This window comes from Halictus rubicundus, chromosome 6 (genome assembly GCF_050948215.1).
Source record: "Halictus rubicundus isolate RS-2024b chromosome 6, iyHalRubi1_principal, whole genome shotgun sequence".
Lineage (NCBI taxonomy): Eukaryota > Metazoa > Arthropoda > Insecta > Hymenoptera > Halictidae > Halictus > Halictus rubicundus.
Window position 1 is genome coordinate 14,583,002 of NC_135154.1, and position 16,129 is coordinate 14,599,130.

A 16,129-nucleotide genomic window follows, 5' to 3' on the forward strand; every position below is an offset into this window, starting at 1 on the left:
TAACGAACGAATTCCGCCGATAGGAAGAGCCTGATAGGAAAATGGAATTTCCTATTAAGTGCTATGCATACGAATTTCCATGAATCCAGATTCCGGATAATCAACACTTAACAAGCAAATGAGACAGCATGGAATCGAGTGACTATCCTTTAAAGGCTGCCGCGCTTAAGGATGTCTTGGGGCGAGATATATTCAAGGACAAGCTTCCTGCACCAGAATCAAGTAGAACGAACGCCGTTGAACTTTTCGCGTGTGTGAAATATCTTTGGCATTGTTTTGTAATTTATTCGCATCTCGAGATATGCTGTTTCGGGTCGGAACATTTAAGGATCGGCAGAATGTAATTGTACGGTGTGTTCGATTATATTCAATGCGGAAAAGTATTTATGAAAACTTGCAGGATTGACGAGAATTATTTCAGTAACATTTAAGGACGGTAGAACAATCTTCAGGAAGCAGTAACGATGTGTGTAGAGTATACTAAATGTACATGGGAGATACGCTTAAAATCCTAAACTTAATCCAAAAATACAACCAGCAATTGGAAGCAACAGAAGCGAATGAAAAGAAATAGCAGCGACTGATCAAAAAACATGAATTGTTAGCAGTGTTAGCATTTCCGAGAGCTACGTTAGTATTTTTAAAGGCTAGTCTGCCCAAATGGAACTGAAATTAACGCGTTGATCGCCAAATTAAAACCCTGAGAAAACACAGCAAAATCGAAGTAATATTATTTTAATGAATCAGAAACCACAGCAATTATTCCTCGAAACTGAATAAAATAAAACTGGATTCTCTCGAATATATTAGGGAAGAAATAGTGTCACCCATATATGACCAACGTGTCAACGTAAATTAAAGTGGGCACGGAATATTATGGGCTGTTCCGTCGTATCATAATGATCCCGGACGCGGCGCTGAAGAAAGTCGAATGATCGAAAATGCCCGTGGACCGTAGCGGCCGCGCAGCGCAGGTAGATAACAGCTCGAAAAGGAACAGGCGAGCGTTTCGGTTAAATAATGAAGGGAGCGATAGGGGTTCGGGGACACGGGGTGTGCCGGGGATCGATACCGTCGGGCGAGGATCGATTATTCCGCGTTTTATCTCCCGTGAAAAATCGCTTATCCGCCGCTTGCGCCCGTAATTGCGGAGCAGCCGGAGCATAGAAACGATCCGCGTATTCGCTTTGGAACATAACCACACCAAACACGTATTCCGCCTGGACCGTTTCTGGACCCAGCCCCCGCGAGCTGCCGGATGGAACGCCAGGATTCGTATAGACGCTTTTACGGCCTGCTTTAGATTATACGCCTGAGATAACGGGCGAAGGAGCGGGAAGCGAGCCTTTATTTGCAGTCGGTGGAAGGTATGCGAATCCGCCCTCCCTCCCTCCCTCCCTTCGCCTTTTTCCCGTAATGCGGCCCGGCCCTGGTCTCTCCGGTTAGCCCTTTCCCTTCCGGAACTGCGACTTCTTTCTCTCGTTCCCAAGGTTCGAGAACCGCCAGCCACCACCGTACCTACCCGTTCTCCACCTCGAACTAACTTCGTACCGTGGGGCGATTTATTCCCAGGATGAACGAGGAACAGCCGGAATTGCCGGGTTTTGGATCCACCCCGTCTATTTTTTCTCCTCCTCAGACTCCCCAGAGAGCCACACCGATCTCCTCCTTCGTTCGCTTCAGACCGGGATGATCGTATCAAACGTGGCTTGGTTGTTTCACTTAAATAGAGCTAGAAATACCGGCGTTGCCTCGGAGAGGATACCGTGTCCACCGGACGGTGAATTGTTAATCGTTCGTGTCGTTTTTCTTGGCTGTTTCGAGCAAAAATCTGTGTAGACGTTCAGATGTTCCCAGTTTCAAGGAAACTTTCACTCAAGCCTCGAATAATACCCTGGGGTCTCCCGTGACCCCAGCACAATTTTCTGCGTACTGCTTTTCGCAGAGGTATCGCAAGATAATCGAATATGTAAAGTTTTCTTAGATTCCCCCGAATGTTTGGACTGTGCAACCCTTCAGGTACACTTCGAAGTATCCCAGTGAACATTTCGTGAGGAATTTTTAGACTGTACTGAAGGTACAGCAACCTACAGTAAATTGTTCATTAATATTGTGCAATTGTACAGTTAAATTCCGATTAAAGAACACACAATTTTGCCACTCACAATGTTCCTCGAACTCTCCCAGTGTCCAAGATATTCAACCATATATCTTTCTCATCCCAACTTTGCGAGTTGCATTCATCCCCTTGATGCAGGTGACTGTGAACAGAAAACGTAGATTTCAAATGTTAAAATAAAAACGTGTTTTGTTTTAATGTCAACAATGAAATTAATTTCGCCCAATAAAATAGATTCCATCGTAATAACACGTACGATTACACGTACGTTCACCATCATTTACTGTAAACAAAGCAGTACGTGTTATTATGGAAATTGTGGGTAGAAATCTTTACATACTTCGTGTATCAAAACGTGCCTTTTAAAAACTTTGTAAAAATCGTTGGATTTGGATCGAATGCCCCCACCGGACGAGTACTATCATTAGTGAACAGTATGTGAACCAGTGAGAAAACCGAATTAAAAATTGAAATAAACCCGAAACAATTTCTGATTTCTCCTGTACTTTCTCCGAGACAATGTGGTCACCGTATCTATGAAAGAACTTGCCACCCGCGATCGGATCGCCTCGGTTAACCGTCCGCGGGGCTCCCTCGTCCCTCTCGCTAATCCGGGGAGGGTGGAATTTTTCAAAGGAAGCTACCGAGGCACTTGATCCCCGCTGTCGAGCAAACTTTCGGCGAGCCGTTCGGTTCGCGAGTTGCATGAATATCGGCGAGGCTGAAGCCGGAACATCTATTTCCGACGTGGATGCGTGCTTCCCAAACTCTTGCGCGCGGGGTATCGTGCTCCCGCTGTATTCGCAACATATGTGTCGTCGGTGGAAACCGGCGCGGATATTCGAGCCACGTAGGAAACCTCTACTTAACTATCCATTAAATACGAGCAACCGCCATCCGGTGTACGGCAACGGAGCAGGCGGGGAGACCAAATCCACGGTAATCTAGGGAAAATTTCATGGCCGGTAAAAACCAGCGTGCTCTCTCCTCTGTAACGATCAATACCGCACGTACGCGCGTAAAACTCTCCGCTGACCAGCCGCAAGGGAGCGACATCCGCCGAAACCACGGCCACACGATACGTCCGGATACGCTCGTAAAGGGTCGCCGGGATGTCCGTTGACGAACGACGGGAAACGTCTTTAATTCGTCGCGGGAACGAATAACCCGGCCCGGTATCATGTGCGTCGTTTCAATTCACGAATTCCTCGATGAATCGAGGTTTATTGGTCGAACAATTCCTCCGGGCTGTAAATCCCGTTTATGTGCTGTCGCAATGATGTCCGACTGGACGTCCTTTGATATTAGCTTCGTGTGTAAATTTCGAACGTGCGATTACTTATTTGCCTGTTAAATACGCCGAAGTCGGTATCTCGAGATCTTCGAAATCGGTGAGCACATTTGTCAATTTATTCTCGCTAACTCGAGGTGTCGCGATTATGTAGAACGTCTCTTATCAGAACCTACAATACCTAAACTCTCCATTACATACGTGTTTCACACGTAAACATTCAATCTAAAACCACTGTATATTCCTTCATAGTGATAACAAGATAGAATTTATTCGGATTTCGTAATAATACCGTTTGGGAGTATTCTAACCAACAATTGCTGGAAAGTTAAACTGTTATAAAATCCTTACGACAATCTACCTAGATTCACTTTAAAGCGTGAAGTGTTTACTTTCAAAACCCCTTCTCAGTTCCTTTCGACGATATATTGTGACATATTAGCGACATATCAGTGGCATATTCTACGGATTAGTTCGGATAATCGAGGTCCCACTATATTGCGAATTAAACGAGCAAATACGATCCGAACTGTGTCGTGTTGGGTATCATTTTAATCAGAAAAATGTCACGAATATGTTAGTAACGGTATCATAAAAAAATAATTGAAAACAAAAGAGTTTCATCACTGAATTAGTATTGCCTCTGGTGTCAACATTGTATTTAAAGCAAGCATATTTGAAAAACCCGAGTCTCGAATATTTCGCGATACCCCTGTCCAGTTTCTCGTTACGAAGTTAACGTTCGCAGAATTTCGGGAAGAACCGAGCAGGAAAGTGGCCGGTGTCGCAGGGCCCAGGTTGGCCAAGTTAAATACTGGCGAATTGTTCTCACGCGCGTCCATTATACTCGCATAAAGGATTCCATCCGGGTGTTCCCATTATCTCGTAAAAATACGACGCTCTTTTCGGCGGGGGGGAAAAAAAAAGGTCGCGATCATTTATACCGCGATTTAATACCAGATTAACGAGGCAATTTGCGTCAAAGGAAGGAGGGTCGTTTAATCGGCGGAGACGGCTAATTTGTCATCGACATCGATACCTATCTACTCGTAATTTCGTGCCGGATAATTCGTGTGGCTCGTAGATCGCTGCCGAACCACTTCGCCGCCTTCGTCAACGATCTATAAAACTAATCGATCTCGTCCCCGACGTTTTCCAGCCTCGTGTGAAGCTAAAACCACGAGGAACGAGGCGCGAGAAAGAGAGAGAGAGAGAGAGAGATCGCGCACGATTTCCGATCTCTCCAACGGTGGTAATTGGACCGAAATATTTTTAACCGTAGCCCGTGCCGGCATCCAGCGGTTCTAAATTATAATTAACGCGCGTAATTAGTTCCATTTCTACAATACGTCCCCCTCTCCCCTCCCCCTCTCGCGACCTCGTGTTCACAGTATATTACGCGTTACACGGTCATAGGAAATTAATTAGCCCCGTTAGATTTATCACGAGTGATCGAAACGTAATAAATTTAAAAGGCCCTTGGTCGCGCTTCCGTAGCTACGCGATGGTTTACCATTATCGATATTATCTACACGCGACGGCAAAATGATTCTAATTAATTTACTACGAAACACACGGGCAGCCATTTCCTCCGGTAATTGTTACAGTCGATATTTTAAACGTTTTCGGCGCGGGCCGACAACTTTCGCTTTTTAAAAGTGATGGATGAACGCCGCGGTCGTGATCGATAATTGCGCGATACGTCACTCCTGAGTTATGAAACATAGTTGTTAATAAATATAACAGGGCCTTTATGCTCGTATCGACTTACAGTCATTCGTTCAGGAAAACTGACATCGAACGGTGTGCTTAATATGATCATGACTTCTGCAGTCATCTGTTACCAAAAATCGCCAGAGATGGGCTATTTAAAAATTTTCACAATAATATTTTTAAACTGCATGATTACCAAGAATTTATGAAATCAATTCTGTGGGAAAACAATTATGAAAAATTCAAATCCTATAGAAGATACAGGATTACCTAACTAAATATGTGAAAGATTAGTGACCATGATAATGGTTTCATATTTTAAAAAATACGAAGATCAGTCAAATACTTAAGGTGTTGACGTTCATTAACAAACGATTTAGCCAAGCATACACTTGTACCCTTCGCAATGTTGCACCCGTGAAGCGTTGCCAAAATCCCTGCAAAATTCCAATGACTCTTGTGCGTTCAGTATTCAAAAGCTTGACAATAATACATCCGGCGATGGAAGTCGTCACTGTTTGCCAACTCGTCGTCCGAGCTATTGCAAAAATAGTCAAGCAGACTGGTACATGATGCAGATCGAGTGCAGGACATGGCTGCTGAAACTCCCACCGGGTTTCATGCAAATAAGAACGACTGACTGAACGCAGTTGTACAGTACGAAGTCCAGTTAATACTTGACTGACCCTTGTATGAAAAGAAAGTTCGCACTAGAGCCCTTGTGAGACGGTACTTAAATGACATGGACCTTACACTTAAGAAGTCACATTGCTATAGTACCTAGAACCGAACATATTTCAGCTTCAGAACCATCACAGGCATCAGAACAAAATTGCTAGCCCTTCCATCGAAATTTAGATAGCAACGGGGAGGAGCGCGCGAAAGCAGATTCCTTTCATGCTAATTAACAGAGCCGGTTGGAACGAACGTATGGGTAAGATACGGCCGTCAAAGGTACATCTATCTTTTCGACATTCTCGCGAGTAGTCGTTCCTCGGAAGGGAAAATTTTCCTGGGCGCAGGAAAGAGCGGCCGGGTTGTAATCGATCGACATGGTCTCCCACATCTAGGTCGTGACTTTTTCTCTAATTACTTGCGGCTTTGAGTGTGGTAGTAGCAGCCAACCAGGTTGCAGCTACGATGCAACTTTTCTACACGCCGGGACCAACTCTCCCTCCTCCTCTTCCACTCACCCTGTCGCTCTCTCTCTCTCCCTCTCTCTCTCTTACTCTCTTCGTTCCATCTTTTTTCACGAATCAAAGTTGAACAGGTCGCGGCAGCCGCACCGGCGGTGATCAAAATCCAGGATCAAAGGTCGCCGCTTCCTTCCTATTTCGCGAAGTAAGAAGTCTGTTAGCCGGCTAATTAATTATCGTTCGGCCTACCCTCCACCCCTCTCTCTCTTTCTCTCTCTCTCTCTCTCTCTCTCTCTCCCTCTCTGCTGTCCCCCATCCCAACGTTCCTCGCTTCCGCACGGATATCGAAAAGAGTTCTGTAACGAGGCTCGTCTTCTTTGAATAGCCTGAGCATCTGGCGGCGTGTATATACACGTTAATCACCCTGTGATTACCTTGGAAAAATCTTGCCGGCAGAGACAACGTTCAGACCGTGTTCAAGACACGAAAGTGAATCCTCGCTGTGCTTCGGCGTAACATTTTAATACACGGATCTTGACGATTCTCTGTTACCTATAAGGGCTGCATAGATAACAGTGATTCTGGTGCATTGCACTCTACTTGGAACGAAGTCACAACTGAAATGATTTGTGAGTTGTTATTTTCGAGATATATCGGTATAAAAATGTTGCAGAGACACCCCTTGACCAGTTACGAAAATCTCAATCATTCGTCTTCATCGTTTGATCGGTAGCGGGCAGTTATGTCGGTGTACGTGAATTACGTGGCACCGTACCGTGTGCTACGAAAGCTTGTTTATTTAACTATTCCACATGTTCCGCGTGTAAACATGTTTAATCTGAGATGATTCATATGCAACGTGATTCATCGAACCGCAAATCAGTGAAGATTTAATCTAGCGCTGTAGCTAGACAACTGTCCTGTTATCCGAGTACACATGTTCCATCGATCGGAGTTCGGATAATCGAGGCTCCACTAAATCGTGGATTTAATAAGCACATTTCATCCAACACGCATCGAACTGGCACTGACGATTGGATCGCTCGTTGCAAATTTGGCAACACTATCTCGCTCCGTGACGTAAGAGTGCTCGACAGGAGGGATCCTCTCCGTCTTGGGTGCTGCTGGCGGCGACGTAGCGTCGTAAAACGTTTTTCAGATCAATTACTGCGAATTCGCAGTAGTAGCAATTACTTCGGGAGCCCGGTCGGCTGATGATGGACGTGATCGTGATTCCGCGAAAATCTTGCCCGCCTCGTCTCCGCCGCAGTCTCCTTCGTCGTCGTCGTCGTCGTCGTCGCCGTCGTCAGGGATCTCCTCGCCTCCGTGTGGCCTTTTTTCCTCGCTAATTGCATCCGGTCTTTGAAGCTAAGTTTGCGAACAGACGCTCAGTCGCCGGGGATGAAAGAAAGGAGAAGCGCGGCCGAGCCGAGAGGGTGCAAAGGGGTTTATGGGGGTAGGGTGGGAAAAGAGGGCCGCGTAAAGGTGATGCGGACGAAACGAGCGGATAGGTAGATAGGCGAGTAAGGAGACAGATGAATAGCGGGTCCCCGTGAAGACCGGGGAAAAGGATTGCGAGAGAGGAACGGAGATCGAGGAACAGAGAGAAGGAAAAAATGCTGGAAAACAAGCGGAACCGCCCGTGGATGGAATGGCGACGGTGCTCAGACGGCCTGGTAATCGATTGGATGCAGCGGTCGGCCGGAAACGGCCAAGTATATTGGCATAATCAGTCCGCGGCACGTTGCTACTTGTCGAACCTGATTGTAACCTGAGAGCAGACACGCGTACGCCCGTGTGTAGCCCATAATACCGTGGATCCCGGGACCATCGTATCGCGGTCGCCGGAATTAACGTGATTAAAAATGGTGGTCTGCCGTGGCCGACTACACCATATCGAACTTTCGGCGGTTTTGCAACCCCGATCGAAATCTGATGGTGACGGGATTTACGGGATCAACCGGCTCGCGGAGATCTAGATTAGTGGGCGGTTCCGTCGAGATTTTGATTTATGCAGATTTCTTGGGAAGAGAGGATTTCAGAATTTGTTAGACTTGAAGAGCGAAAATAATTGCAGTGAAGGGAGATCGTTGCATTGTAAATTTACAATTGCAACCTGGATCGAAATCTAGTGGTGATGGAATTAACGGGATCAACCGGCTCGCGAAGATTTAGATTAGTGGGCGGTTCCGTCGAGATTTTGATTTATGCAGATTTCTTGGGCAAAGAGGATTTCAGAATTTGTTAGACTTGAAGAGTGAAAATAATTGCATTGTAAATTTACTAGCTGGATCATCAGCTCGCAGAGATCCAGATCGATGGACGACTCCGTTGAGATTAGGATGGAGACGATGGAGATTTTCTGGGGAGTGAGGATCTCAGAGTTCGCTTTGTGCGTTGTATTTTCATGGAGGGAAGTATGAGAAATTAGCGAGGATGGAGCAGGACGATCAGCATGCTGATCGAGGGTAAGAGTCTATTTTTCCGGCGTAAAGGTAAGGCTGCGCGTGTGAGTAAATCAATTTCCCGTCGGGCGGCAAGTCTTCCTTAAGAAGGTGGCGCATCTTTACGGTTTTGTACAATCTTCTCTCGAGTCAATTTCCTTCCGTCGATGAAGAACTGGGAAACGGTTCGACACGCGTCTAGATAAATCAGTATGTTGACGACGCGTCGCGCGCAGGGATGGGTTCAGCTATTAGATTCCACTCTTTCAGTTTATTTTCCGTTTAACGAGCACTGTTCATCTTTTCTGAAGGATTTTCGTCCCCGACACTTCGAATCCGGTATTTTCCGAAACAAAAGGTAATATTCAATTGCTGAAAATGTACTAAGAATGTTATGTTTCAGTACATAGAAGTCATAAATAGATTTACTTTATAAAAATCAGGATGAGGAACAAGCTCAACTTATCAATTAGAACATTTTTTATAGTATCAACAAAAGAATGGTGTTATTATTAGGACCTTGAATAAGTTCTCGCTGTTTCTTTTACAAAATAAAAGCTTTTACCCAATGTCCTTGCTTCTGGATCATTCCTAAAACTTTTAAACGTTATGAAACAGTTGACTCATCTACTTGTAATGTTTTTCCAAGTTCTGCTAGCGTCTGACATCGGTCTTGATCGAGTAATTCCTCCAACTTTTCGTCTTCAAATTTTTTCGGTGCGCCAGGACGTTCTTTATCCTCAAGTTCAAAATCATTATTTTTGAAGCGTCGAAACCAGTCTCTGCATGTCGTATCCGACAAAGCATTGTCCCCATAAGTCTCAACAAGAATTCTATGTGCTTCAGCTGCAGATTTCTTTTGAATAAAGTAGTGCAATAAAATTCCCCGCAAATACACTTTATTTGGCACAAAAGTAGACATTTTCAGAACTAAGAAAAAATTACTTTGTTTACACTAAAGTGAACTACCATACACTGAAATTTAAGGTTAGATACACTACTGCCTTGTATGTGTGTTACCATTCGAAATTCCACGAACGGGGTACTGCTACTGCCATTTTTGAAGAAACAGCGAGAACTTATTCAAGGTCCTAATAATATTTATTCCTATACACGATTCACAGTCTACCTATCAGTACACCGAGGATTATTTCTATTTTTTCGTAATTTATATTTTATTTTCAAGCAGATGATAAGCTTAGCGGAATGGTTCTCCGTAGAATACACACAGTCTTTTCATCAGAATATTCGAGAGGATCCTAGAAGATCGTTGCAGTTGTCCCGCCAATGGCTAGCCGCTACACCTGAGAATAGCGACTTCGTAAACTTTTATAGGGTACCATACAATGGTGGTCTTAAGCGTCGGATGTCAGCAATTCAGGATTTCCCCGTGTTGATCCTTAGGAAGCCGTAACAAATGGATCTCGGCACCCTTGACTGCTTGATAATAGAATCCGGATATTTTACGTTAAACGACGCCAGGAATTACAATAAACTTCTAAACTTCCGCAAGCAAGCGGACAATCGATATCTTCATTTAAAAAGAAATTATAAAGATCTTTCCACGGGGAAAGACTGAATAAATGCGAGCACGTATTATGCTGGAAAATCGTAGAAAAAAGCGTGTAATGAATTAACAGCAACATTGCGAATTCAGAGAACAGAGTCTGCAGACCGGTGGCGTGAAAGAATTCGCCAGAACGCTGAAAATTCGCACACACCACAGCGGAACCGTGCACGGTCCACGAAGTCGGTGCACAAGCGCTGCAACGAGCGCAGAAAAAGAACACCGGGTCCCCTTACAACGCTTAGCGACCCGTTGTAGCCGGGTATATATATATATATATATATATATATATATATATATATATATATATATATATATATCTGTTTCGCCCTCTCCGGTTCCGCAATTATCGGACGATCGTTGCGCGCGGTGGCAGCGTGGCTTTGACATTGTCAAAAGACGGTTGCCGGCGGACAGTGTTCGACGCTCGCCGCGAACACAGAAAGGCGGCGGCGAGGGCGCCGCGACGCTAAAAGAAAATCGCAATTCATTAAAGTCCCGGTCTACGCGTCGCCGTTTTAATATATGTTGAACGTTGATTTAGGGATCGCGGCGGGGAGCAACCAACCGCGACGCATTGTCTCGACACTCGCCTCATGCTGGGCATTGTTAGCTCTCCCATTGTCCGGTACATCGTCCTCTCTCTCTCTCTCTCTCCCTCTCCCTCTCTGTCTCTCTTGAACCTCTCTTCAACCCCCAACAGCACCGGCTAGTATCCGCGCCGGGAGCACGTATGCGTGTAACCCCGAGGCCAGCCAGCCTCGAGTGACGTGAAGAGTATTTTCCAGCGATTAATTGTTTTCAACGGGCAAGCGCTCCTTTTTCTGGCACATCGCTACTTCGATCGCGAGCCTCTCCATTCGAAACGGTTCGAACGTCCCGGCTTTTTTAGGGCTTTTTCTTCGATTCCCGATCGGTACCGGAAAACGTTTCTACAACCCAGACCTCGTCGCTTCTGTTCAGTCCTACTGCGACCCTTTACACTGCTCGTGATTGTTCATCATTGCGACGACTCCATTGCGCCCGGTGATGTACGGGGAACAGTGGATAAATAGGATACACTGGAACCACGTGATTGACAAATTGTCGGGGAAAGGATTAGTTTAAGATTTAGTTTTGAGGGGTCTCGTGTAAATATTTCTGAACTGTCATGTTGAAGAGAGGGTTGATGAAAGAAATCAGTGTAACCGGACCGTCCACCTCCAAATCAGAGACGCAACGACGTAAAACCCGACGGCGAATGATTGTTTCGCGTTAAACGACGTTCAAGACGCGAAGCAATCACTTTTCCATCGTTTGTGAAATTGCATCAGGTATTACACACTGTTGCGGAACGGTTACACGTACGCACATACACAAAGGACCAGTCAAAACCTATCGCCAGTCTCCCCCAATCAACCGGTTAAGCTCTTGTAACTAAGCATTTACGTTTCGACGATGTTGTAACGCGATTATGTTGCGCGAATTAATCCTGTAGAACGTCTATTCGCGGAGAAGCAAATCCCCCGACGGTGTATATAAACCGTTGTGCGATCGATCCGTGCAGAGTCCCCATCGATCGCATGTGGCGGACCAGTTTTCAATTCATCTCTTCTGTCGCTCCGTGCCTCTGCGCGTAGAATTCCCGTGTCTACAATTTCGAGATAGACCAGACACGTTTTTCTGTCGCACTTGACAGGTCATTTGGACCCAAAAATGTCACTCAAAATGTACGTGCGCTCAGTTGCTCAGATTTGGATTTTCATTCCTGCACGTACAATACAGATCCATCATAAACTAGACTGCGAATCTTCAGGCAAAATAAAAATTGCGAGAAACCGAAAACTAATGAAAATTTCTCTGTTAATCATCTTCGAAAGTCGAAAATAATGTAACAAAAAATCTCTAAATTCTTCTAATGTCCTTTTAACTCTTTTTGTATTGGTCGTATTAATTTCTGCTATTAATAACCTTTAATTTCTTATTGAACTTTAATTTCAAACCTTTTCATAACCTTTTTGAGCTTTAATTTCAAAATTAATATTTCTGATTTTCATCTTGGGATATGTAAGGGAGCATATAATTAACAAATTTTCAAGTAACACTATCCATTCAATCTATTCAGTCACCACCATTTATACGTAGATACCAAGTGGTTCGTAAGTTGGCAACCATAATGGATTTTAATCTTCTTGTATATTCCCAGAGGACCTTGACTCGAAGTCGGAAAAATGTGGTCAGTTTCTTACCGATGTGGTTGTCCTCCACTCTGACTAAATTGAAAACAGTGCTTACGCCGTTTGAATAAATATGAAATTCGGCATCGTTGCGCTTATCTTTATTCCACGGTGGTCTCGTGCGTTTCTAATTTTGCATGTTGACCACCGAGTCACCAGTCACAAAAATAAGACAAAATCAGAGCAATGTATTTGATAAAACAAAATCAAGAAGTCTAGGTTTACGATCTTAACTACTGCGCCTGCACTTGCAGGCATCTCCGGTGATTATGAAAGTAAGTCACGTCTTCACGACTTTCGCGTCTAACATAATATATAATATATAATTTCTTTTCTACGCATTTATGACGAAAATGTGGATTAAAAAGACGACGAATTTTAAAATTCCGCTATTAAACAGATTCGGAAACAAGGTGCATTTCTATTTTACTCCAGTTTGTTGGAATTCAGAAAAAAATTTTATTTGGCATGACGATCCGCTCTCCAGTAATAAGAAAACAGATTTTCTTCCGAATTTTGTCTCGGTTAACTATAATCTCCGATGCAAATAATTCCGTGACTCAGTACGTGTGACACGACGGTCCACGCGTTAAGCTCGATAAATGAGGGACGGCCGAGGGTTAATAAGTTTAATTTTTGACTCGGTCGATGGACAGAAAAACAGAGAGAGAGAGGGAGAGGGAGAGAGAGGGAGAGAGAAAGCGGGTCTGTCACGAATCAGGGAAAAAGCGTAGCTCGGAAAGGCCGCGGCCCCTGTTTTATTGCTCGCGATAACCCGCAACGGCAGGGCTCGGGAGTGCGTCTGTCAGGTATGTCGAAAACGCGATGGATATCGATGGTCTCTCGATGCTCGATCCCTGCTGAACGAGTACACGGCGCGGGGAGGGTGCGGCGCGGAAACGCGGCCGCGTGTACCGGCGGAGACAACGCGAAGGATTGGTTATCATGAATCGTGACAGTGCGTTGTCCCGAACAGCGACACGACAACGTGAGTCACGGCGCTGCACGCACCACCATCTCTCTCTCTCTCTCTCTTTCTCTGTGCATGTGCACGATCGTCTCAACGACGCATTGTTCGACGTAACCGTGGAGGTCCCCGTGACCAGACCACGCGTGATAACACGACATTCATACAGCGAGCCACTGTTACGCTGTTTGTCCTAGCCCCGCGGCAGGTACACCGAACGCGATGCCACCCCCGCGTTTTCGCGATGTTTGCGGGAACCAGGACGATTACCGAGCACCTAACTCGAACCACACGGATCGCCTGTTTTGTCCGCTCACCAGCAACCGCCTCTTGTTATGCGCTTGCACCTGGACTACGAGTTTTATCCATTAGAAATATTTTGATTAACCTTCGCACAGCCGAACCACTGAAACCAGGACTCTTACTATCCGGATATTCGAGCACAGTAATTTCTCTATATACGTCGCCAAGGCCTGGATGATAAACGTCGCGGAATTATCCCCACTACCGCGGAGCATACCCCGTGAGGGGCCGCGAACCTGAAGAGGCCTCGGACGCCTAGGAGTATAAACATAACACGGCTCGTTGACATATATCGAGAATACACTGTATTCGGATTACTCGTTACAACTCGAAATCCAGAGTGAGGTCCGGATCCGAATATTAACACTAGGTTTACGGAGCACTAAAAGTGGCCAGTTTGGATTATTGTAAAAAATTTCAACAATACATTCAGCCGGATATTTAGCAGCCTTTACCATAGCATATGTTCCAAGGAATAAATGTGTTAAATAAATTTCCTATAATTGCATTTGTACAATCGCAATAATTCTAGATTAAAGAATGTAGAATCCGTCATTGTAACGGGTCCCGTAAATCTGGTGTTAAGACTAGGAAAAACCGGAAGTCGATCGACCGGATTTCGAGTTATAATGAGCAATCCGGATACCCGGGTAGTAAGAAACTTGGGAACTGAAACTAGTTGCCTTTTCGACTGTGGTCGATCACGACTCTCTTGCCAGAACGCTTTCGGAACGAAGTCCCAATTCCTTTGGGCAATGCAACGTCGGGTTGATTGCCTTTCAGATTTAAATTAGTTAGTCTGCTTCCGGGGCGATTAACGCGTCATAAAAATTCATGAAAGTAGATGCAATCTATGCAAACGAGTCCACAAAGTTTCGTACAGATAGGATGGTTTCTATGTTTAAATAAAAATTCGCAAACAGAGACAGCGAAAAGGCCTTAAAGAACGACGTCCATAAATCCCGTCCTAAACTCTCGTGCTCCTACCATCGGAGCAGGATCTCGAGTCTTCCCTGTTAACCGGACAAGCCTTCGAAAATCATTTCGGAAATCGAGGCGGTGCCCGAAAAATCCCAGGGTGCACCAACGTAGAGGAAGAATCTCCTAAAGTTCGAACTCCCCACGCTGTTAAGGCATCGCGTGTGCGAAGCCCTCCGCAGATGTAGTTAGAGAAACCGGGAGGCTAGCAGGAGCAAGCAACAGAAGAGTGCACAAAGGTAAAAGGTTCCAGGTGTGTACGTGGCGCGTGATAGCGAAGCGAGGTCGAAGAAACTGCGGGGTTGGTGTTCCGCGGGATCGAAGGATCGAGTAGGTTGGCGGTGAAGTCAGCTGCGGAGTCAGGTTGAAGGGAGCCACACAGAGTGAGAGAAAGAGAGAGAGAGAATGAGAAAGAGAGTTTCGGCGTTCTATCGCGTCGGGAACAGTACGTACCACCTAGGTACTCGTTTAAGCCCGTCTTACAAGGAGAGTGCGAGATAGAAAGAAGGGAAAATGAAAGGGTGGCGGTTCGAAGGGAGATGGCGGCTGGAAATAGAGAACCGGCAGAAAAGGGGGTGGTTCTTCGCGGGGGTTGAAGCGAGAAGGGTGGAAGTGGTCGAGCATTTTCCAGAGGAAGATAGAACGCAAAACATCCGAGAACTACGTGGCGCCTCCCGCAAGTTTCGTCCTATTCCCAGGTTTCCTTTTTCACCCCCGGTGGTGAGAGAAAGAGAAAGAGGGAGGGGGCGGGGGGATGCCTTTGCCGGGAGTCGTCGACGCTCAGCGAACTTTTCCGGAATCTACGTGTGTATGTGAGCTCTCCCTTTGGGAAGTACGTAACGCGGCAGAATAAGACTGGATTGGCTTCGCGGAAAGGATTTCGTGGAATTCGAATTAGAAACGAAATGTCGCGAGGGCTTCCGGGCTACGGGCTTCCGCCGCTATTGACTCTATATCGGCGCGAGGGGGGTGCTCGCAAACCAGCCGGGGTACACGGGAACAGGGAACAGGGAACAGGGGGACGAACGGGGGAAACCTTTGGGAAGGAGTGACGCGCCGGGAATATTAATGCCCCCGCGTTATGACGTTCTACGAGCCGAGCAAATTACCGTAATACGACGTAACGTTGCCCGCATTTCCGTACCAGCGTGACAAATAGAATCCGTGCTTTCTGTCTCTCTCTCTTTCTCTCCTCTTGCTCCTCATCCTCGTCCTCGTCCTTCTCTTCCGTCTCTCTCCCTCTCTCTCTCTCTCTCTCTCTCTCTTTCGCTCTTTTTCACCGCTCTACCGACGCGCCGCCCGGTCTCGATTTTACTCGAGTGCGCACTCGTTTTCCTTCTCGAAAGGAAAAGTGTGTACAGGCTTTTAGCGGCGCTGACGTGTACGTGACTCGGC

At 45.8% G+C, this 16,129-nt stretch overlaps 1 protein-coding gene and 1 long non-coding RNA gene across 5 annotated transcripts in view; both read right to left on the reverse strand.

The window, feature by feature from the left end:
* Nucleotides 1-16,129, reverse strand: part of LOC143354721 (uncharacterized) — a 597,645-nt gene that overhangs the window by 536,940 nt on the left and 44,576 nt on the right. The window lies entirely within an intron of this gene.
* The window catches only part of LOC143354718 (uncharacterized), a 575,799-nt gene that overhangs the window by 524,383 nt on the left and 35,287 nt on the right, over nucleotides 1-16,129 (reverse strand). For 2 of the 4 annotated variants that reach the window (XM_076788976.1, XM_076788982.1), the window contains exon 1: nucleotides 2,166-2,222. In XM_076788976.1, coding sequence (XP_076645091.1) covers nucleotides 2,166-2,207 — 42 coding nt within the window. In that variant the 5' untranslated portion in view covers nucleotides 2,208-2,222. Of the gene's footprint in view, nucleotides 1-2,165; nucleotides 2,262-16,129 lie in introns of those variants that run through there. The other 2 variants (XM_076788975.1, XM_076788977.1) reach the window with 2 other exon arrangements.